This window comes from Haemaphysalis longicornis, unplaced genomic scaffold, assembly GCF_048455015.1.
Source record: "Haemaphysalis longicornis isolate Haplotype H1 unplaced genomic scaffold, Haemaphysalis longicornis Haplotype H1 scaffold_9, whole genome shotgun sequence".
Lineage (NCBI taxonomy): Eukaryota > Metazoa > Arthropoda > Arachnida > Ixodida > Ixodidae > Haemaphysalis > Haemaphysalis longicornis.
Window position 1 is genome coordinate 74,615,482 of NW_027526460.1, and position 19,521 is coordinate 74,635,002.

The window sequence follows — 19,521 nt, forward strand, 5'->3', positions numbered from 1 at the left end:
GTAATTTGATTTCGTTCGTGTAGCCCCCAGCAACTGCGGTCACTTTGCGCGTTTTATGAGACATTTAAGGCTTTCACCTTAAGAAGTATGTCGAATTTTTATAGGCCTGTGCGGAATCGCCGTTGTGCAAGTTTTAATATTTTTGTGAAAAAAGCATGAAATTTTTTTTTCTTACGCCCCACAAAAAGTCATGAAAACTTGCTTCTCTAGACAGACTTACACTTGAACACCTCCTCCTCTTAAGTCGCACGTACCATCTTAGGACTGCTAACACGAAGCCGTGCCGAACAAAATTACGGTATCTTGGGCTACATTTTATTATAAGGGTGGTGCATGCCTGGCCAACAAGCACCATTTGAATCCCTAATTACGTACGTACGTTTCGACCACTCACAGTCATTATAACAGCGCACCCATCTCCAACGAGAAATTGACTCCCCGTTCTCCGCCCCCCCCCCCCTCTTTAATGTAAAGTTAAAGCTGAGTGGAATCACGTTGCACACTTTTCGTAAGGATGGTGACTAGAAACTAAAACGTAGCGTGAAACGACAGCGTAAAAGGTTGATCTTTAAAAGCGGCATCGTCGTCCATCACCTATAAACAATGGCCAACCATCCTTTCCTCAAATTAGTAGTGGATTGGGTTCTGTCTGTCTGTCTGTCCGTCCGCCTGTCTGATCATCTCCCCGTTCGTCGTATGTGCATATATGTGCCTGTGCGCGTGCGGCTGCGTGTGGCCGCATGCACGCGTGTGTCCGTGTCAAGAAACGCGCACTGCATGATTGATACAAAATGTCGCTCGGTTTAGGCCGAACAAATACGCGCAAACCAAATTCCCCAGCGAGTGGTTGAAATCAAAACTCGACCGTCACGCAGACAAAACACACACATGGCCAAAAACAATGTAAACGTTACGCGCGATACAACACGCATGTATTCAAAAGCAAAAATACAGAACAAGTATATATATGGGGTAGCGTAGTAGGACCCCCTTGAGGCGGGAGGGGGGGGGGGGGGGGGGAACGCCGGCGGCATCTTCAAAGACAAGATAGCGGCCTCTCGGGAGCATCGCCGCAGACACTGGCTTCTTTCTTTTCCGGACCGACTTCGGCGACCAGGGGTATTTTGTTGGCCTAGGACGATGTTCGCTACTGCTGAACTTTGCTCTTGACGTGGGAGTAGGCGACTCGGAACCGGAAGGTTGTCTCGCCATTGTTTACGCTCGGCTGCCAGTCGGTGGTCTTAAACGGCATTCCGCCCGTGAAATTCCATCGTTTCTCAGGACGAGGCCTCCAGAACACAGCCCAGAGCAAAAGCGGCTTCTTGGCAACGAGAGACTCAATATCGACTCGCACTTAAGAACCCGCATTTTTTAACACGAAGGTGTTTTATTCCGGGATACACGAAGATTTCACATACGTAATACCCGTCACGGAAGTGACGCCAGTTCAACGAAGCAATCGGCCTGTAAAGGGTGCACCCCTGCATACAGTGTCTTCTTGCGGGAAGCAACCTTTAGCACTAAAGAGTACGTTACACTTAGGGTTATTCGTTTTCGGGTTTTATATTTCAACACGAAAGTGTTTTATGCCGGGACACACCAAGATTTCACTGACGTTATATCCGTCACGGAAATGACGCCAGTACACATTTGCCGAAGGGACCCGCCAACAGGATGTCGTTCGCCAAGCACACCCACAAGACAGTCGCCGACCCGCAAATCATGCTCAGCTGCAGATTTCGCTGCACATTTCACTTTCGCTTTTACCGATTCCTATGACATTGGAATCAACCACAGTTTTTTTTTTAATTTCCTTGCCAAAAATTCCAGTTTCTTGCCAATAGCTCTTTTAATCTTGTGCCAAAAATCCTAATTTTTCTGAGAAATATGTTTAATTCTATTGCCAAATATCGCACAGTTTGCTCGTCAAAGAGTTTTTTTTAACTTCTTCGCAAAATATGGCACAATTCTCTTCCCAAACATCTGTCATACTCCCACAATTACATACAGCGGAAAAAGTTTGTTCAGCCGGAGATGAGCCAACACAAGCCAACACAACACAAGCCAACACAACACAACCAACAACTCCAACACAACCTAATGACGCTCCACGCACTTCTCTCAGAAACCACCAGAAATATTACCATCGAATAATCCCCGGTATTTGGTGGGCTTTTAATTTGTATTTTATGTTTGTAATAATGTGATCTGTTGGTATCCAGGCTTCATGAGTGTTGTGTATATACCTATTGTTTTTTTCTACAAGACTTAATTTTATCCCAGTTACTTCAATGAGAGATCGTTGCTCTGATTTGCAATTTATGACTATTCTTCCCTAAATTCTATTGTTGTTATTCTGGTCTCACGTTCCATGTAGATTGGAGTACGTGTTTAATCGATGCTGCTTCAGTGTTTTATTTTTTCAATACGCTGATATATTCATGCGCTGTTACAGTCAATTGTTTGTGAAATGCTGCCGATTAGTACTGCTGCTAACCACTGTATAAAGTTTATAGACCTAACCGGGTACTGGTGCGTATCTTTCCGTCTGCTACCCTTGGTTCTTCTGTGACTGAAAAACAAATGAAAGCTGTAACTATGATTTTAATTCGCTAAGGAGGGTCGCACAAGAAAAAAAAAGAGGTGAATAGGAATTAGTTGTTATCGACGTAAATTAGCAAAGAATGAGTCACGGAGTCGCGTGTGCACTGCACTTCGCGGGGGGCTGCGCCCCAAAGTGCTAGCCACTAAAACCGGAACTCTGTCGCCAGGTCGTCATTTGGGACTCGTGAAGCAGGCGGCGGTACAGCGACTGGCTTGGCTTGCGACGGCTTCATTGGTTCCATGCTCCCACTGTGCGCCCCTTGAGACGAGCCGCTGATATTGCTAGTGAGTGGCTGCGGCTCAGGTTCGGGCTCGCTTGTAGGAGGGGACTGTATTGAGGGGCTTATGCTGCAAGCGGTGGGTGGAAAAAGTCAATCAATCAATCAATCAATCAATCAATCAATCAATCAATCAATCAATCAATCAATCAATCAATCAATCAATCAATCAATCAATCAATCAATCAATCAATCAATCAATCAGTCAATCAATCAATCAATCAATCAATCAATCAATCAATCAATCAATCAATCAATCAAACAATCAATCAATCAATCAATCAATCGAAAACCTTCATTCCGGAGTCGGAATATGAAATTTTCCGGGACTAAAAGCTGGTTTATGGTGTTTGAAAAGGCCTAGGAAGCCGTTACAAGGCATGTGGGCGGCAAATACAATGATACTTCATAGAATAAAACAGCAAATACTGTCACTGCACTTGAACCAAAAACTCGTATTGTAAGAAAACAGACATGTCGAAAGTAATAATTTTACACGAGCAAGCGTACACATGATACATGTGGACACGCAAGGTAGCACAGGAATTTGTCAACCAATGAAGGGAGTCTCAGAAGTTCACAAAGAATTCACTTCACAAAACCAAAGGAACAAAGCCCTGAGGAGCAGTACATTGTCCGGTATAGGACATCGAACGTTGAAGTACATGCATGCAAGTATCTCGCCGAATCTTACGAGACATCTGCGTTTAGCATGCATTAAGGGTGCTGATAGCAAACATTTCTTTTACTGTCGATGGGTCACTTCTTAAGGGGGCGCACTGGTCTTAGAAACTGTTTTTTGCCAACCCATTCTGATGATACTTCATGCGATTCTTCAGTTTTTTAGAGTACTGTAAATATTCTAATAAATTTTGATGTAGGATATTTAATTTCCGGGATAATTAAGAATCTTTCTCGATCGTTCTTGAGAACTATTCGACAAGAAATTACTACCAAGGAATAAATAAGTACTACATAGAAGTTGTGGAGACTGCAATGTTGGGAGAAGTCTTTTTTGATGGCACATACAAGTTTCTGCTAACCAATTATACATAACGCTACTTAAATGTTTCTTGAAACATTAAATGCAAAATTTGTTTTCTTGGTTGCAATGGACAAACATTTTCCGTCAAGAAGGGCCTGTACAGCTTTTATAAGTGCCCGGTACTGTGCGAGCGCCGACTTGTCGGTGAAAAAACTGTGCGAACCAAGAGAAAAATGATAACTAAATAATTGCTTTTTTGGGCAAGTTTTGGTCCCAAGGAGCCACATGCCTCCCTGAAGGGGCCAATAAGACGAAACACAAGTTCTGTTCATTCAAAGACTCCTGGGTCCCGGTAACAGAGATACCAATTTGATCGCAAACTTCGAACCGAGTAATCGACTAATTTAGTTATCGAGTAATCGAGTAACCGAGTGATCGAGTAATCGAGATATTAACGAAAACATACGAAGCAGTGGAGACTCCCCAGCCCCTTTCTGACGATTTCTTCGTGAAGCCGGATTTTTGTTTATGCGATTGGCGGTCGCCGACATATGCCCGCGCCAAAAAGATGTGAGTGGGAGAATGTGGCTTCTAGTTTCGTTTGATTCCATCACTTTAACGCTAACTTTCCGTTAACACACTGCTAGATATTGTTGTAGTGCTGGCTTACACCAAGTCACTCCTGCTCATAATACATCACTGTAGGGCAAAATTTAGAAGTTTTTTAATACTTTCTTGTTTTTTTTTCGGTTCAAAATCTTCTTTCCGAGCAGCTGACTGAGTTAGCAATGGCTAGTTCTGTCAAGATGAATAAAGTTACTCTTTGCGACGCCCCGTTTGAAAGGTAAGCTTTAAATTTACTCGCGTTTACATTTAACTACGCTCGCGAAAACCCTTTCGCCCGACAGTGCCGATGGTACTTCCTTGCAACGACTGCGCTTGAAGAGTCGGACAGTCACTTGAGCGAGCCACTTTCAGCAATGCGATCCTGTTGTGCCAGATATACATATTATCTTCTTAAGACCGCAAAATGAAAAGGCCGTAACCGGGTGCGATGTTAGGACAGACCGAGAACAGCTCTGTGGCGGGATAACTGAACACTGGGGCAAGGAGTGAGTTATATTGCAGGAGATAGTGTACGGAAACATATAAGGCAGTCTTTGCAAAAGAAAGTCTGTGCTATGCGTTCGTCATGCAGTGAATGTCAACAAGCTTCTGCGGCTTCTGGTGATGTTGCCACCATGACTATAGCGACGTTTGCATATTCCGTACATGAAGTCAGTCGCAGTCACTATACTGAGCATGAGCACTTACGACGACGTTGCAGCGATAACAATTATCGCCTTGCCTGAGCCATCAGAATGCACTGGGTTCCAAAAGTTCGTCATAAGAATGCTGTTCTATTACTGGGTACAGCAACAATAGGGCTAGTGCGCGACCGAACGTTTTTTTTTTTTTTTTTGGAATGATCAAATTCCACATTTTCTTTGAATGAGCAGCGAATATGCGAGATCTGCCCAGTGTCACTTATTCATAGAAAGCAATGGCGAGGTTTGACGTATCACTATGTCTCGTCTATATATAGACACTGTATATAGCAAGTCACTTTCACATATCTAGCAAGACACTATATATGTCACACTATATATAGAAATTGTTCGATGTCACGTGTTCCTAATGTGTGTTGATTCTAAAATAGAGTTAGACACGTTAAAGCGAACGGCAGGAATCCGTAAAAGAAATTTAGACGCACCAATTGCAAAAAAAAAAACACAAAAACTAACATTCCACATTTCTATCGTCTTCAGTAAAACCGAATCCGGTAAGTCCACGCTCGCCGTTCGCTTTGAACGAAAGCTAAACAGCTTCATACCCTACCAGCTTGTTCTTAATCCGACAGGGAGATCGTAATTGCATGAAATTAATTGGGCTGAATATTTGGCGGCGTGTCGGTCCCACTCACTCTTTAATGACACCGTCAGGATCCCTGGCCATCCTGCGCCTGTAACAGAGAGAACCACATAATAAGGTCGGCATTTATTTTTTGCCGAATTGAACAGAGCAAAGGTTTCTGGCGGGGTTCGAACGAGGGCGCTGTGACCGCTTTTCATACGGAGGAGAAAAGCAAAAACCTCCGTGTGTCGAGGTCTCAGTGCAAGTTAAAGATCCTCAGGTGGTCAAAATTAATCCGGAGCCCTTCACTACAGCGTGCCCCATACCCCGGGTGCAGCTTCAGCGCGTTAAACCTCATAATTCCTAAATTCAAACTCCAACCACAGCGCCCATCACAGCCAATAAATGATAGGTTGACATCACCCATATTGCTTATACTGATACGTACGAATAGTGTCTTGGCGAGCTGCGCTTTGGCGAGCGTGCCGTCACGTACAGCGGAGAAGCGTTATATTGTTAATTTACATGGCTCAATAACAGGCTGAAAAAGCTGTCTTTGTCTTCAAAGAAGTGAGAATACTATGGTTAAAGAATAATTAAAGTTGCTTAATCATTATGAAAGTGGAGTTCCAAAAATATTAATTCGTGAGGGTTTTATTTAGAAGCTTCACGAGAGGTGAATAACAAAAAATATTACCATTTTTTTTAATTTTGGCTTCAAGATCAAACAGAAGCCATATGGCTAGCCAAGCCAAGTAGCTCATGAACGTCGCTCGCTACTATGGCGCCCACGAAGGCGCGAGATTGCAGCGACGCATTCCCCTTTAGCATATATTAGCATGAAACTCCAGGGTGTCACTCTTTCTGTGCGCGTTCTATCATTCTCTGTCCTTCTGTCACTCCGTGTCCGCTGATCGAAGGCGCGAATTTTCACCGACGTGCCACATTCATTACTGATGCAACACTCAGCTGCTGTCTTTTCACTGTGATTATTTTTAGCAACTTGTGTCAGAGTTATGCGTAATATGGCGTAAGTGGGGCTGCATCGGAAATGAGCACAGGCGATGCTTCTGGAAGGACGCCTTGTGCGCGTGCGCTGCGCATCGGACGTTCAGCCATGCCCCTCCGTTGTAGACTTATTGTACACAAATATCGGCGCTCGTGTAAAATAGATTGGGCCAGCTGCGCATGGATACCCGCGAAAGTGTTGTTTAAAAATTAAACCCGGTAGAATTATCGGAATGATAAAACAATACTTACAATCGCATGATCCGGTATTTCCTGTAAAACAAACCACAGTATTCTAAGAAAGATTGTAACAGGTGCGTCGTGCCACTTCCAAAGCGAGCAAGCTAAGGCAACGTTGCAGGGATCGGAGAAGTTGTCAATTTTAATATTAGGATTATTTGAACGCAGTGTACAGTTCTCGCTGACTACTCCATCAATGTAAACAAAGTAAGTATATTCAATATACAGTTTTTTCGACGACGGCCTTCATGGCATGGGCAAGAAAATGTGTTCTTGTTAATGTTATAAAGTGCGCATAAAATGTTGCGAACAAATGTTTTGGCGTATCTCAAATGTCGTTTCATGCCAGCTACTGCTGTCTACGCGAACATATTTTTGTAGGATAACAGCAAAACCGGAGACAGTAGGATAAGAGGTTGGCCGCGCATCTGCTCGGGTCGCTGCGAATCTCATCAAACGACGATGGTCTTCTGACGCCGCTGCCCCGTAACTGCGTCTCCTGCCTCATTCGCTCATTTCTCTCGCTGTTCCCCTCCTGTCTCGGTACACCCGTTGGAGTTTTCCGGTGTTCAATTTTGCCGCGTTCGCACTGCTGCTGCGCCATCTGTTGGGACTGTTGGTACTTAGCGCTCTAACCACGAGGGTGAGCGTCGGGCGCTAGCCCTGTTCATATTTCGTGATTAAAACACTGTTTTTGACTCGTTTTTTTTTCTCCCGCGAAGATCGAGCACACACCCAATTTTAATTACAAAAACACTGGAAACATCAGTTATGTACTATTGACGTTCATCAAATAAGCCTAATATCTTTTTGCTGAACAACGTAGACAAATATGGGAGTATTCGTAGATTTTTAAGTAGCAGTGAAAATGTTTTGTCTATGTAAATGTCTTGCTCAAAAATTCTTTGAATTTTGGCCACGGGCGGCTGAATCGACAGACAGACAGACAGGCAGACACCAGACAGACAGACAGACAGACAGACAGACAGACAGACAGACAGACAGACAGACAGACAGACAGACAGACAGACAGGAAGACAGACAGACAGACAGACAGACAGACAGACAGACAGACAGACTAAGATTTTTGCGTTTGAGTAGCCAAGAAAGTCTCTTTTTTTTTAAATTCGTGGCCTGGCGTGCATGTGTGGTTCTGTGGACTCGTCAGCCCACCCGCTCTTCAAGCAGAAGTTCCAAACCGATCGTTTTGTTTGTTGCACCTGAATAGGGCTGGTCTTTTTCATTGGAGCATACAACGACGCTGTCTGTTGTAGATAAGGCGGCTTCACTCACTCGGCCTGCTCTTGTCTCATCCTTTCGTCCTCCGTAGCTGCAACCACCCTGGAAAAAACAAACAAACAAACAAACAAACAAACAAACATCAAAGTTCAGTCTGGTACAAAAACTTCTACCTTTCCGAGATAGTTCCATATCTCCTCCTAGTAATGGGGGTACAAGCAGCTAATAATCGTGTAAATATAGCTTTCTTCAAATTATGCGGCTCAAGTCTTAGCGCCCGGAGGGATTAAAATACGATGGGCAATACAACTTGTTGCTAAACCAAGTGTAATGAGCTTTATGAAACTGCTAAGTGCAAAAAATTATTTTTCGGGGACATTTTGAGTACTCCTTCAAGTAAATGAGGGGGTGTACGGAAAAGCCATCGTTAAAAATTATGGTCGAGACCATTGCAGGCCCCGAAAACAGCGGGACGTAGTTACTGTAGAAACGACCGAGGCCATTGAGCGCATTAAGAGGTGCGCCTTTGATGGCTAAAAACAGCCCGAGCTCAGACGCTTATTAAATGTCAGGATATTCAGCAAACCGAACCCAAATGGAAATGGCAGGTAAAGGTTATGAGACTATAACAACCAAAACAACTGGCATTTTTTTAGTGCGAGGCAATTGCAGGCGTCTTGGTGGATTTTGAATGATGTAGGGAAGCTTAAATTAGGTAGAAGCCCTATACATGTCTTTCCTGTTTCAATTCAATCTCATTCACAACGTAGTTACTGTAGAAACGACCGAGGCCATTGAGCGCATTAAGAGGTGCGCCTTTGATGGCTAAAAACAGCCCGAGCTCAGGCGCTTATTAAATGTCAGGATATTAGGCAAACCGAACCCAAATAGAAATGGCAGGTAAAGGTTATGATACTATAACAACCAAAACAACTGGCATTTTCTAGTGTGAGGCAATTGCAGGCGTCTTGGGGCATTTCGAATGAGGTAGAAAAGCTTAAATTAAGTAGAAGCCCTATACGTGTCTTTCCTGTTTGAATTCAATCTCATTCACAACCATTTTGCGCGAAGACGAAGAAAAAATTAAAGCCGTTCCACTCATTGTGAAAGCTGTAGGAAGTGCAGAGCAGTGATTTGAAATAGTACGTGGTGGCGCTGTTATCCGCTCACTGCTACCACCCTTCACGCTCTTCGCCGCCCTGTCTCACTCTTCTCTTGATGAATGTTGCCGCGAACCATGCATTGGGTTTGTTTATTTATGTTTTGCTTTTACCGCCCGTCTGCGGCGGTCTGTGTTATCTGCGTTATCTGAGTGCCAAAGGAAGCGCGTGTTCTATTCTTCCTTTCTATGCCCAAACGAACGGACTAACAGAACATCTGAACAAGATGATCGCGGATATGCTCTCTATGTACGTCGACGTTGAACATAAGACCTGGGATGAAGTGCTACCGTATGTCACGTTTGCGTGCAACATGGCTATCCAGGAAACTACGCAAATGACGCCGTTCGAGCTTGTCTACGGAAGACGGCCCACTACGATGCTTGACGCCATGCTTCCCCACGTGGAAGACGACGCTCTCAACGCCGACGTCCAAGGATACCTTCAAAGTGCGGAGGAGGCCCGCCAGCTCGCTCGAGTTCGCATAACGGACCAGCAGCTGGTGGATGCAAGACGCGACAACCTCCAACGCCGAGACGCCGAGTACCACCCAGGGGATCGTGTGGGTTCGGACTCCCATCCGACGACGTGGAATCAGTGAAAAGCTGTTACGACATGTATTTCAGACCCTACCGGATTCTACAACGCGTTGGCCAACTTACCTACGAGGGTATCCCCGATGGTGATTCCGGAACATCACGACGACGCACGCGGCCCGAAGTCGTCGACGTGGTTCGCTTAAAACCTTTCTACGCACGATGACGGACTTTATTTTTTTTATTTGTTCGTACTGTCGCTTATGTTAGCATCAGGTCGATGCACTCTTAGAGGGGGGGGGGTAATGCCGCGATCCATGCATTGGGTTTGTTTATTTATGTTTTGTTGTTACCGCCCGTCTGAGCCGGTCTGTGTTATCTGTGTTATCTGTGTGCCAAGGGAAGGGCATGTTCCATTCTTTCTTTCTATGCCGCATGTGTTGTCTCTTCTGATAGGGAGAGCGTTTCGAACAAACGTGAACAGCCTAGCATAATCTTCTTTGTTTTGGACGTAATTCGACGGTTCCAGAAACACTCGCGCCTAAAGATAAATTCCCGCAGAGCCGACACCGCGTTATTCGATTCGCCGAGATTCGCCTACCCACGTCACTTTGTTGACTGCTGCTTCGCCGCCTGTGTATTCTTTGAGTTGTTAGGGGAGCACAAGTTCGCTCCAATAAACTTGTTTTTCCTTTAAGACAGCTGAGTCCTCTTTGTCTACGTGACAATATGCAATTCAAATTTCTCGCCTTCACAGTGCTCGCGTACCCCTGCCTGAAACTGCGCTAGCGGGAGTTCTGTTATTTTTGTGCTTGCTTTAATTTCGTATGCTGGAGCTGTTTTGCGTCATTTCAATTGCGTAATTTTTTTTCTTGCGCGGCTGGAGCCTTTCTGCGTCATTTCGAACACGCCATTTTTTTTTCGCGGTCGCTTTTCTCGCTTACTATCGTAAAAACCAACCCAATGAGCGTTCCTAACCGAATGAACGCGGGGGCTGCCGGTTATATACACAGATTGTGCCTTAAATGTACCTGCAGTTTATATTGCGCTAAACAACAGGAAGATGTATGACAAGCGCCAGTGGTATACGAGGTTCGAACGGTTATGACTTTTTAAACCGCGTGGTTTTCGATGCATCAGCGTGACTCTTTGATTCGGGCACCCCAATACCCTGGCCTCGCTTCTATGACCCAAAAGAGCACCGCCTAGACATGCATCAGACTCGTAGAAAGTACTTACGGGACATCAGAGATCAGAGAACCACCCTCCCCTACCCCAGAAAATTCGCTCGCCCTTACGCTGTTCTCATTCGGCGTGCACAAACGGGCACGCTACCAACACAACACATACAACACTACATAGACGGGCTTCCAGGACCACCAAAATGCTCACACTGCGACCAATACCCCAACAATGAACACACCCTCTGGACATGCCCAAACATATATAGCACCCTGAGATCTTCCCTGCAACCAATTCCTGCCACAAAGCGCCCTACTTGCTGGGAGGCATGGGTCACACCCCTAAGGAGCTTGAAGAGCTCTATTGGACCACGCTGGTGCACCACGTTAAAAACACGCCAGGACTATAGATAGCCAGGACTATAGTCTCTGTAACCTAACCAAGAAGCCGAGCAGTCCTTTGGACACAGGCCTCAAAATAAAGTTTATCTCTCTCTCTCTCTATGGTACACCAGGCTCTACTTGAGTCTGTTATCTCGCTGCGCCGCCTGATTCCGGCAGTCGCTTGACATCGACCGTTAGCGGGCTACGACGAAAAGGTGAGCCCATAAAGTGTTCTGCACTTAAAAAGCTGTTGGAACACCTTAAAGGGCCCTGGCCATTGTACACGTGGAGCAGCAAGTGAAGCGTGACGAGAGGGATTGAATAACAGGTGTAGTGCAGTTTTCAATACAAATCAAAGCAATTGGAAATGTCAGCTACGGCCTGAAAACCAATCTTATTACGGTGCATTGGGCGTGCAAATGATACCACGCAACTATCTGAATAAAAACGTTTAAACGGGGACTTTTCTTTTGATGGAAACAATAGCATTACATTGTAGGTAATAAGTACCGGATAATTTGAGTCCCGTAGTTTGTGCGGCATTTATTTACGTTCAGGCATAGCTATCGAAAAAAAAAAGCCGTGTATATATGATGGCATGTGCATTGCCTAAGGGGTTATACAGGAGGCTAGGGTAGGTCGTAGGCAACACACAGGATGGTCGGCGTGTGGATCGAAGCGGGTGTGATCGAAGCGGTCTTCTGCCAGCGTGCATAGCCAAGTGGCGTTTCTCCCACTCGAGCGCTACAGCGCGAATAATGAGGTTAGCCCAGCATCCGTCTCGTAGGATGATGAATGGCCGAGATAAGAAAAGGGGAGCGGCGCCTGGGCTAATGCAATCGGCAGAGCTAAACAATGACGGCCTATCTGAGGTAACGTGCACTGCTCTACTCTTGTGGTGTGTATTTTCCAGCCTCTATTTCTGGAGATATTCTATGTTTCGTGCGGATTGTATCTATTTTATTTTGGTGGCGCATGTTTGCAGGATGCCTGCACAAAACATTCTGTGGCGCCATGACAATGAAAGCAACGCCCGTTGGTACTATCTACTGGCACCCGTTACAGAAAGTAGTATGTAATAACCGAGGCGCTTCTTCGGCGATTACGAGCTTCCCCTGTTAAAGACAAAACACAGCAAACATTTGTGTTTCTCCTGCAAACTGCTCCTATTTGGTATGCCAGATCTGTCATTTATCGCTTGAAAACGGCAAAAACAAGGCGTTTTTAATTCACAAATGTAAATTTATGCACCGTTAATTTTTCCAACGTTGAACAGAAGTTGTGCGGGCAGCGCGTGAATGCTACCAGCGTCTAATGTGCACTGCAAGCTCCGCTCAAAGAAAAAAAAAGAAACCTCGGAAAGTAAGCAAAATCACGGAGTTTCATTGGAACGTGTTCCTTGCAGTATAGAAGCAACTCCACTCGTCACTATCATTAAGTCTGTTTCGGCAAAAATCTGCTTTGATGAGCTTTACAAGGAGCAGGCAGGCGTTGTCACGTTGTACTGACATTTCAGCCAGGTTTTAAACAAGTAAACCACATTAATTGAGGCTCGAATTCACTGGAAGGTGTTCAGTCACGCTTTTTAATGCACTGCGTGCCTAAAACCGACTTCCTGTAAGAGACTGGTGCAGGTTGAAAAGTTTCCCGTAAAAATAATCCCCTGATATCCTATTCATGCGCTACGACTACTTCCTATCAGACACTTTGTCGCAGGCTGAACACAATCCCGGGGAATGAAGCTAATCCTCAGCTCTCACTACTCTTGTTTGTTTTTGTTACTAATTAAAAGACAGAAATACCCACTGCAAATATTGGCTTGGTGTAATCCGGTCATTCTAGTGCAGAGGTCGGCGGACTCACTCATGAGTCCACTCACTCAGACTCATTTGGACTCAAACTCACGCGTTTGAGTGAGCGTGAGGCTAGTGTAGCATGGTGAGTTTGAGCTTGAGTGAGTTTGGGCCCGTCTGAGTTTGAGTACGCCTGAGACCGAGTTAGTTCTGAGTACATTTTGAGTTTTGAGTACATTTTGAGTTTGAGTACATTTTGAGTACTGAGTACATTTTGAGTTTGAGTCCATTGTGAGTTTTAAATACATTTTTAGTTTGAGTACATTTTGAGTTTTGAGTACATTTTGAGTACTCAGTACATTTTGAGTTTGAGGACACTGAGTTCTGAGTACATTTTGAGTTTGAGGACACTTTGAGTTCTGAGTACATTTTGACTTTTGAGTCCGAGTGAGTTCTGAGTTTTGCGCTTAAGGTGAGTTTGAGTTTGAGTGAGCGCAGATGTGCTGTTCAGCTTTGAGACTGAGTTTGAGTGAGTGGTGATTCGAAAACATTTTTGTGAGTACGTTTGAGTGAGCCGCGCCAACTTTGCCGAGGTATGTTCTAGTCTAGGGAAATAGTGGGGATTATTTTTATGACCAGGGGGCGTTTTCAACCTGCAATGAAAGGCACGTACCCCATTGCGCATGAGTAGGTTCTCGGAGCTATACTTAAGGTTTAAATATAGAAACCAGGGATTGAATATTTGCTAATCCACCGTTCATACTAAGTGCTGGGTGTCTAGCTTGTCGGATGCCTTCACTCGTTGACTGTCATCAGGACATCGCAGAGCATCTTTTAATGCGAATGCGTTAAAAAGGTAAACCGTCTGGTAACCCATCGGTGTCTGGCACAACAAAACCGCTACTAAAAAAGAAAGAGTTTCATAGGCCGACGAGTTCCAAAGCGCGAAGCGTTGCTTAGCGTAAGCTTAAACTAGGCAGTAGCGGGAGGTGTCTGTAAACGCCAGTGCACCACGGATGAAGGGAGCGGAAGGACACAGTTCACCAACGTCGCACACTCTCTCATTACAAGGCAGCAACAACGAGCAGCGGCGCTACTCGTAGGAGGCATATCGAAACAATTCGAAAGCGTTCTTGCGAGTCGAAAAGCAAAGCGTCGCAAAGCGGAAGGATTACAAGCCTATCGAAAATGCGGGGCGGAAGCAAGGCGTCCAAATCATCAACCATAACAAGCGCCTAGGGGTCTTTAGGCATTTTTCTGATAGCTTAGTGCCAGGACAACACGCTATATATTACGTAGAACCGTTATAAAAACAACTTTATTGATAGCAGTTCATAAATTAATTTTAAACGGCCTTTTAGAAGAAACCTCTACAAAGGTTGTTCTAATTTATTCGGAGACCTCAACATTGACCATAGACCAGCGCTCGTCCCAAATAAGACTGGCACCGTTCTTATTACCGCATTAGATGCGGAATTTTTTAGATTGGGAAAACGTTTCTTCTCCCCCTCCCCCCCCAAAAAAAATGTAGTGCGTTATAGGCATCAGTCATATATCTTAGGACAGACTATTGCATAAACCGCGGACCGTCATTGCAACATTCCGCAAATGAGGTTTCTCATTTTCTGCTAGAATGTCACTCTGTGAGCTCTTGGGATAAAAACCTGGTATCGCTCTGGCGTGTATTATTCCAACTTTAAAATAGCACCTTTATTAACACTCAAACGTGTTATCCGTTGGATATTTCAGACTCAAAGTTATGCAATACTTACTGATCGCCTAGCCTCCTGTAATATTTACGGACCGAATGGTTAGGCATATTCACGGAAAATGCAAAGGGACTCGGGTGGAAAAAAGATCCAATGGGCGTCCACTTGCCTTCTCCTCGCCTTTTGCTTGCGGTGAGTTTGCCTGGCGAACGAAAAATAAGCAGTTACCTTTTGACAGCACGCACTTGCGCGACGTTTGAGATGTGTAATAACTCAACAGATTTACTTACAAGTCTTCGAAGTTGGTTCTAAATTGAAGAAATGTCGAAGGAAAAAAAATTAGCCTCTCCGAGTATTCCTCAAGGAATGCGAAGCCCATAATTAAATTTATAGAGTAAAAATAGAGTTCCGTAGTATACCCTGGTACAACGTAACGACAACGGAAGTTTCCCCTGCTCGTCATAACCGTAGCCGGATGTTCTTCCGCGCGACCCAAAAGTGCGTTACTGCGACTTTTTTGTAACGTGATGCAAGTCGTTCTCGTGATTTTTTGTACTTAATCGGCTTATCAATCACTCCAACGACGACAAACAAAGTACGCGAGGAAGAGCAGTCGATGTCACGCATTAGGCGAAATCACGTTTCAAAACGCGCGCGCGTTCTGCCACCCGGGTCCGTCGCTTCGGCTGAATGATGCACTACATGAACTATTGCCGTCCGTAACTAGTACCCAAGTATAGCCTACACTAGAGGGAAGTCTGTTTGTACTGCGTACGGGAGCCACGCTTCAACGATCGTGACATGCATGGTACCGCGGAGAAGCGCTCCATCGCCGCCTGGCATGGCTGGCAAACAGGTTCAAAAGTTGTCTAACCATAATTATAACCGTAAGTTGCCTAACCGCATAAAGCGTAATTATTGTATTCAAAATACCTAATCGAGTCACCTTAACAACAACCTTAATGTAATAGAAGTATAGCTAACAAAAAAACCTCGTTTTTTGGAACCGTTATAAAAATTTCTTGTACACGGAACAAGAACAGAAATGACGTCCATGTTGCTGCCTTTGTCGTTAGGCAACTTTCAGGCCAGATCAAATATGAAAGAAGCGTTTCCAGGCTGATACGGCGGCGCCCGCGACGGCACCCGATTGCGGCGACAGATTTAGCTCCATTATAATACTGTGAAATTCTATGTGCGTAAATAAATACACTTGGCAATATTAATCATTCCTGTCGTTCTATAAACGAAGTCTGTATGATATAAATACTATGAGTTCATTTTTATGAGCTGTAAGTCACGTCGAGCTACCCTTGGTCCAAGCGAATGGGGATGCGTAAGATAGTAAAATAAATCTACCAAACGGGGGAAGCGACCGTAGTAACTGAAACAGTCGAATGGCGTGACGACGCAACAATAGCAGTAGTGACGTGAGCCTTGCCTGTTTGAGGCTTTATCTCTCCTCTTCCCTCTCCTCCCTCTGTCTCTTTCTTTTTCTGCCCTACGGGCGTTCATTAAAAACTTCAGCGATCCTAGTAAAAACGCGCATCCTGTCTGGCAACAAAGAGATATTTGTTGCGAGGCCGCAGAACCAAGTTTAAAGTAAATAAAAGTGCTCCGCATAATACATCCAGGTAACGAATCTGAGGCTGTCGTATTAATCGTGATTTTTGTTTCACCATCATGGGATATTTCGTTTCCCGCACTCACGCTTCTTTCATTAGCCCACGCGTTAGCCCGTATACATGACGAGCATGCTTCCTCCGTGCGGCTTAACCTAATAACCACGGCTCTTGATGCAAAGCGTTCACTCATCCTGGCACGAGGTAAAAATAATGATTTTTTAACTTGACCTTTTGTCTACGGTTACATATACAGCGTGTCCCAGGTGTCTGCGTTGGCTCAGTTGACGATCGCGACTGCCTGGGTTTGCGGAGGCTGGAGCGCCCACTCATGTCATCGCAGCTGTCTGTTAATGCACAAAAAAGAGGCTTTTAAGACCCACCCTTCGGGCACGGGCTCTCCTTCGTACGTGTAGGTGGTCATGGTGTAGAGGTACTTCGAGCCCACCAGGGAGATGTAGATGGCGTAGTCAAACACGATCACCAACAAGAGCATGGCAAACCAAAAGCCGTTCTGCAAACAGATGCGTGGAAACGAATGAGCAACTGCGTCGCGTTACCGCTGGAAAGCGGTCAGTATTCTAAAAAAATGGGTCAGAAGTAACCCTTAGTGAAGCACCCGCACAAAAGGCCTGGCCGGAGCGCTATCCGTGGGGAGACTGAGCGACCAAGCACCGGCGAAGCAGCTCTTAAACCTTCGCCTAGTCAAGTGGTAGTGCACAGTGAACGCAGCTGCGACGCCTGCCTGCACTGAATCACGTGGCATGACGACACACCCACGACACTTCTTGCGAGCCGGCGCCTCAAGGTCATTGCGACGAGATGAATTAACTTTCGAGACACGGCGTAGTGGAGCTTTTGCTCTAAAGCACAAAGTGAGCTCCACTCTAGGAGCGTCATGAAGAGAAGTGATCGTTCATTGTCAACTGTAAGCACCAGAAATATGCATTCATGATGTGTTTCTCAGTCGACATTTGCAGAAGAGTCGACGTGAGGCAATGAGGCTTACGTAGCACACCTCACGCACAGAGGGATCGGCCAAGGCTAGATAAGACGGATAGCCGAATTATAGCTTTATCAAAACAATTACAATTATCTCTCGCAAACTTACAATAAATCAAGAAGTTTTAACTAATTAAATAACTATTATCTGGTTATTAATTAACCCGTATTCAAGTTTTCGCGAGTGTGTGCGAGTGTCGAAGCTTTTAGATCAGGTATGTAGGACGTACCCGCAGCGGTGGCTCAGTGGCTATGGCGTTGCGCTGCTGAGCACGAGGTCGCGGGTTCGATTCCCGGCCGCGGCGGCCGCTTTTCTGATGGAGGCGAAAAGCAAAAACGCCCGAGTGTTCGAGATTTCAGCGCACGCTACAAGATCCCCAGGTGGTCAAAATTAATCCGGAGCCCTCCACTACGGCACGCCTCATCACCTGCGTTGCGTCGGCGCGTTAAACCCTACAATCAATCAATCAGGAATGTAGGACGCACCTGTCAATGCTGAAAATCGAATTAAACTTCCGGTGGTTACGTTGCAGGGAGGATTCACAGCTACATGACAACCGCCGCTCTTACTTTGATCTGGACTCAACAGTACTTGGCGTCGAGGTATTACTAGAGTCCTTCAATGCTTCTCTGGTCATGAAACTCCCGGCCAAGTTTCGTACGGGGACAAAGGCGACCGCGAGGGGCGCCACCGCAGATCGGTGGGCATCAGGCGGCCGCCGCTGCTCTGTAGCCAGACCGGCATTCAGGAACGCAGTAGCAGCATGCCCGTTCGCACCAAATTTTTTCGCCACTCACAAAATGATAAGTCTATTTTAGCGGCCCACGACACGTAAAGCGAAAGCGCACTGCTGATAAGGCGCCGAGCGTCTGTTTTATCTTACTCCGTGGTCCGTTCCCTGCCAAACGCGCTCTGACCACGCCCCCGGCTGCCCTCCGATCAACACCAGCGCCGCGGCGCGGCCTCCCGGGGCAGCGTACGAAGCTCTCCCACAGCGTGACGGCGAGGTGTCATGACCAGAAAGGCATTGAAGGACTCTGGTATTACTTAGCGTTCAGTAAGCCACAGTTTGGAAATGATGCAGTTTCTGCTGTCAAACGGACCACTGCGCTCACGTTGCAACCTTTGTGCCACGACCAAATCCCACTCGCTCGTAAGTGTGCGCAGAGGCTGGGGTTGAATTGCAGATAAGGTTGTCACACTCGTGAGCGGAATCAACGCTATCGCGGTACAACTGACTATCGAATCGCCATGAAGGCATGGAGGAGAAGAGGGGTGCCTGATCAGTGGGCCGTGCGCACAACATCGACTTAGCAACAGCTACTTGGCCACGGATATGGCGACGCACTCACATGGCTGCGTGCATGCATTCCACGCCAATGAATACCTCCTATAGTAAATGGGCCACGGGATCGAGTAAATTATTGACGATAAGTGCACAGTGGCAGGTTTTCCAAGTCAAGGGTTGTTGCGTTGTTTCTGTCATGGAATCTGGGCAGCCAGTGTGAGAAAGCCAAAGCTAATAGTAGTTCTAAAATAAACATTAAAAATCTAATCGAGTCTAAGTACTGACTGTTGCAATAACAAATGAGCGCGTAGAAATCAAAAACCTATTTGTGTTCAAATTGTGTTCAAACTTTGTATGAAGGTCGAATTTGAAGACGTGTTTTGTCTGTGATAATACATGCCGCAGGAATGCCCTGGCCTTCATGCAATCGCATAAAAGCTTGCTGTCAGTGTCTATAGACACTGGAGGAATTTAGTCACATCTCCGCGCAGGAAAAACTTATTCCGGCGGCAAATGTGACTTTGGTAGGTCGAAGCAGGATTTTAATTAAACGGCCAAATCTAATTAAAAATGGCGCCGTTGCCACTCCTGCGCTATT

General features: G+C 45.6%; 1 protein-coding gene across 6 annotated transcripts in view; it reads right to left on the bottom strand.

Moving 5' to 3' along the window:
- Nucleotides 1-1,663: 1,663 nt before the first annotated feature.
- The window catches only part of LOC144151479 (uncharacterized), a 248,397-nt gene continuing 230,539 nt past the window's right edge, over nt 1,664-19,521 (bottom strand). For 5 of the 6 annotated variants that reach the window (XM_077682537.1, XM_077682538.1, XM_077682535.1 and 2 more), the window contains 6 exons: nt 17,016-17,146; nt 15,180-15,212; nt 8,302-8,349; nt 7,021-7,041; nt 5,831-5,869; nt 1,664-2,952 (listed from right to left, as the gene is read on the bottom strand). In XM_077682537.1, the coding sequence (XP_077538663.1) occupies nt 2,748-2,952; nt 5,831-5,869; nt 7,021-7,041; nt 8,302-8,349; nt 15,180-15,212; nt 17,016-17,146 (477 nt within the window). In that variant the 3' untranslated portion in view covers nt 1,664-2,747. The remainder of the gene's footprint in view (nt 2,953-5,830; nt 5,870-7,020; nt 7,042-8,301; nt 8,350-15,179; nt 15,213-17,015; nt 17,147-19,521) is intronic. The other variant, XM_077682534.1, reaches the window with a different exon arrangement.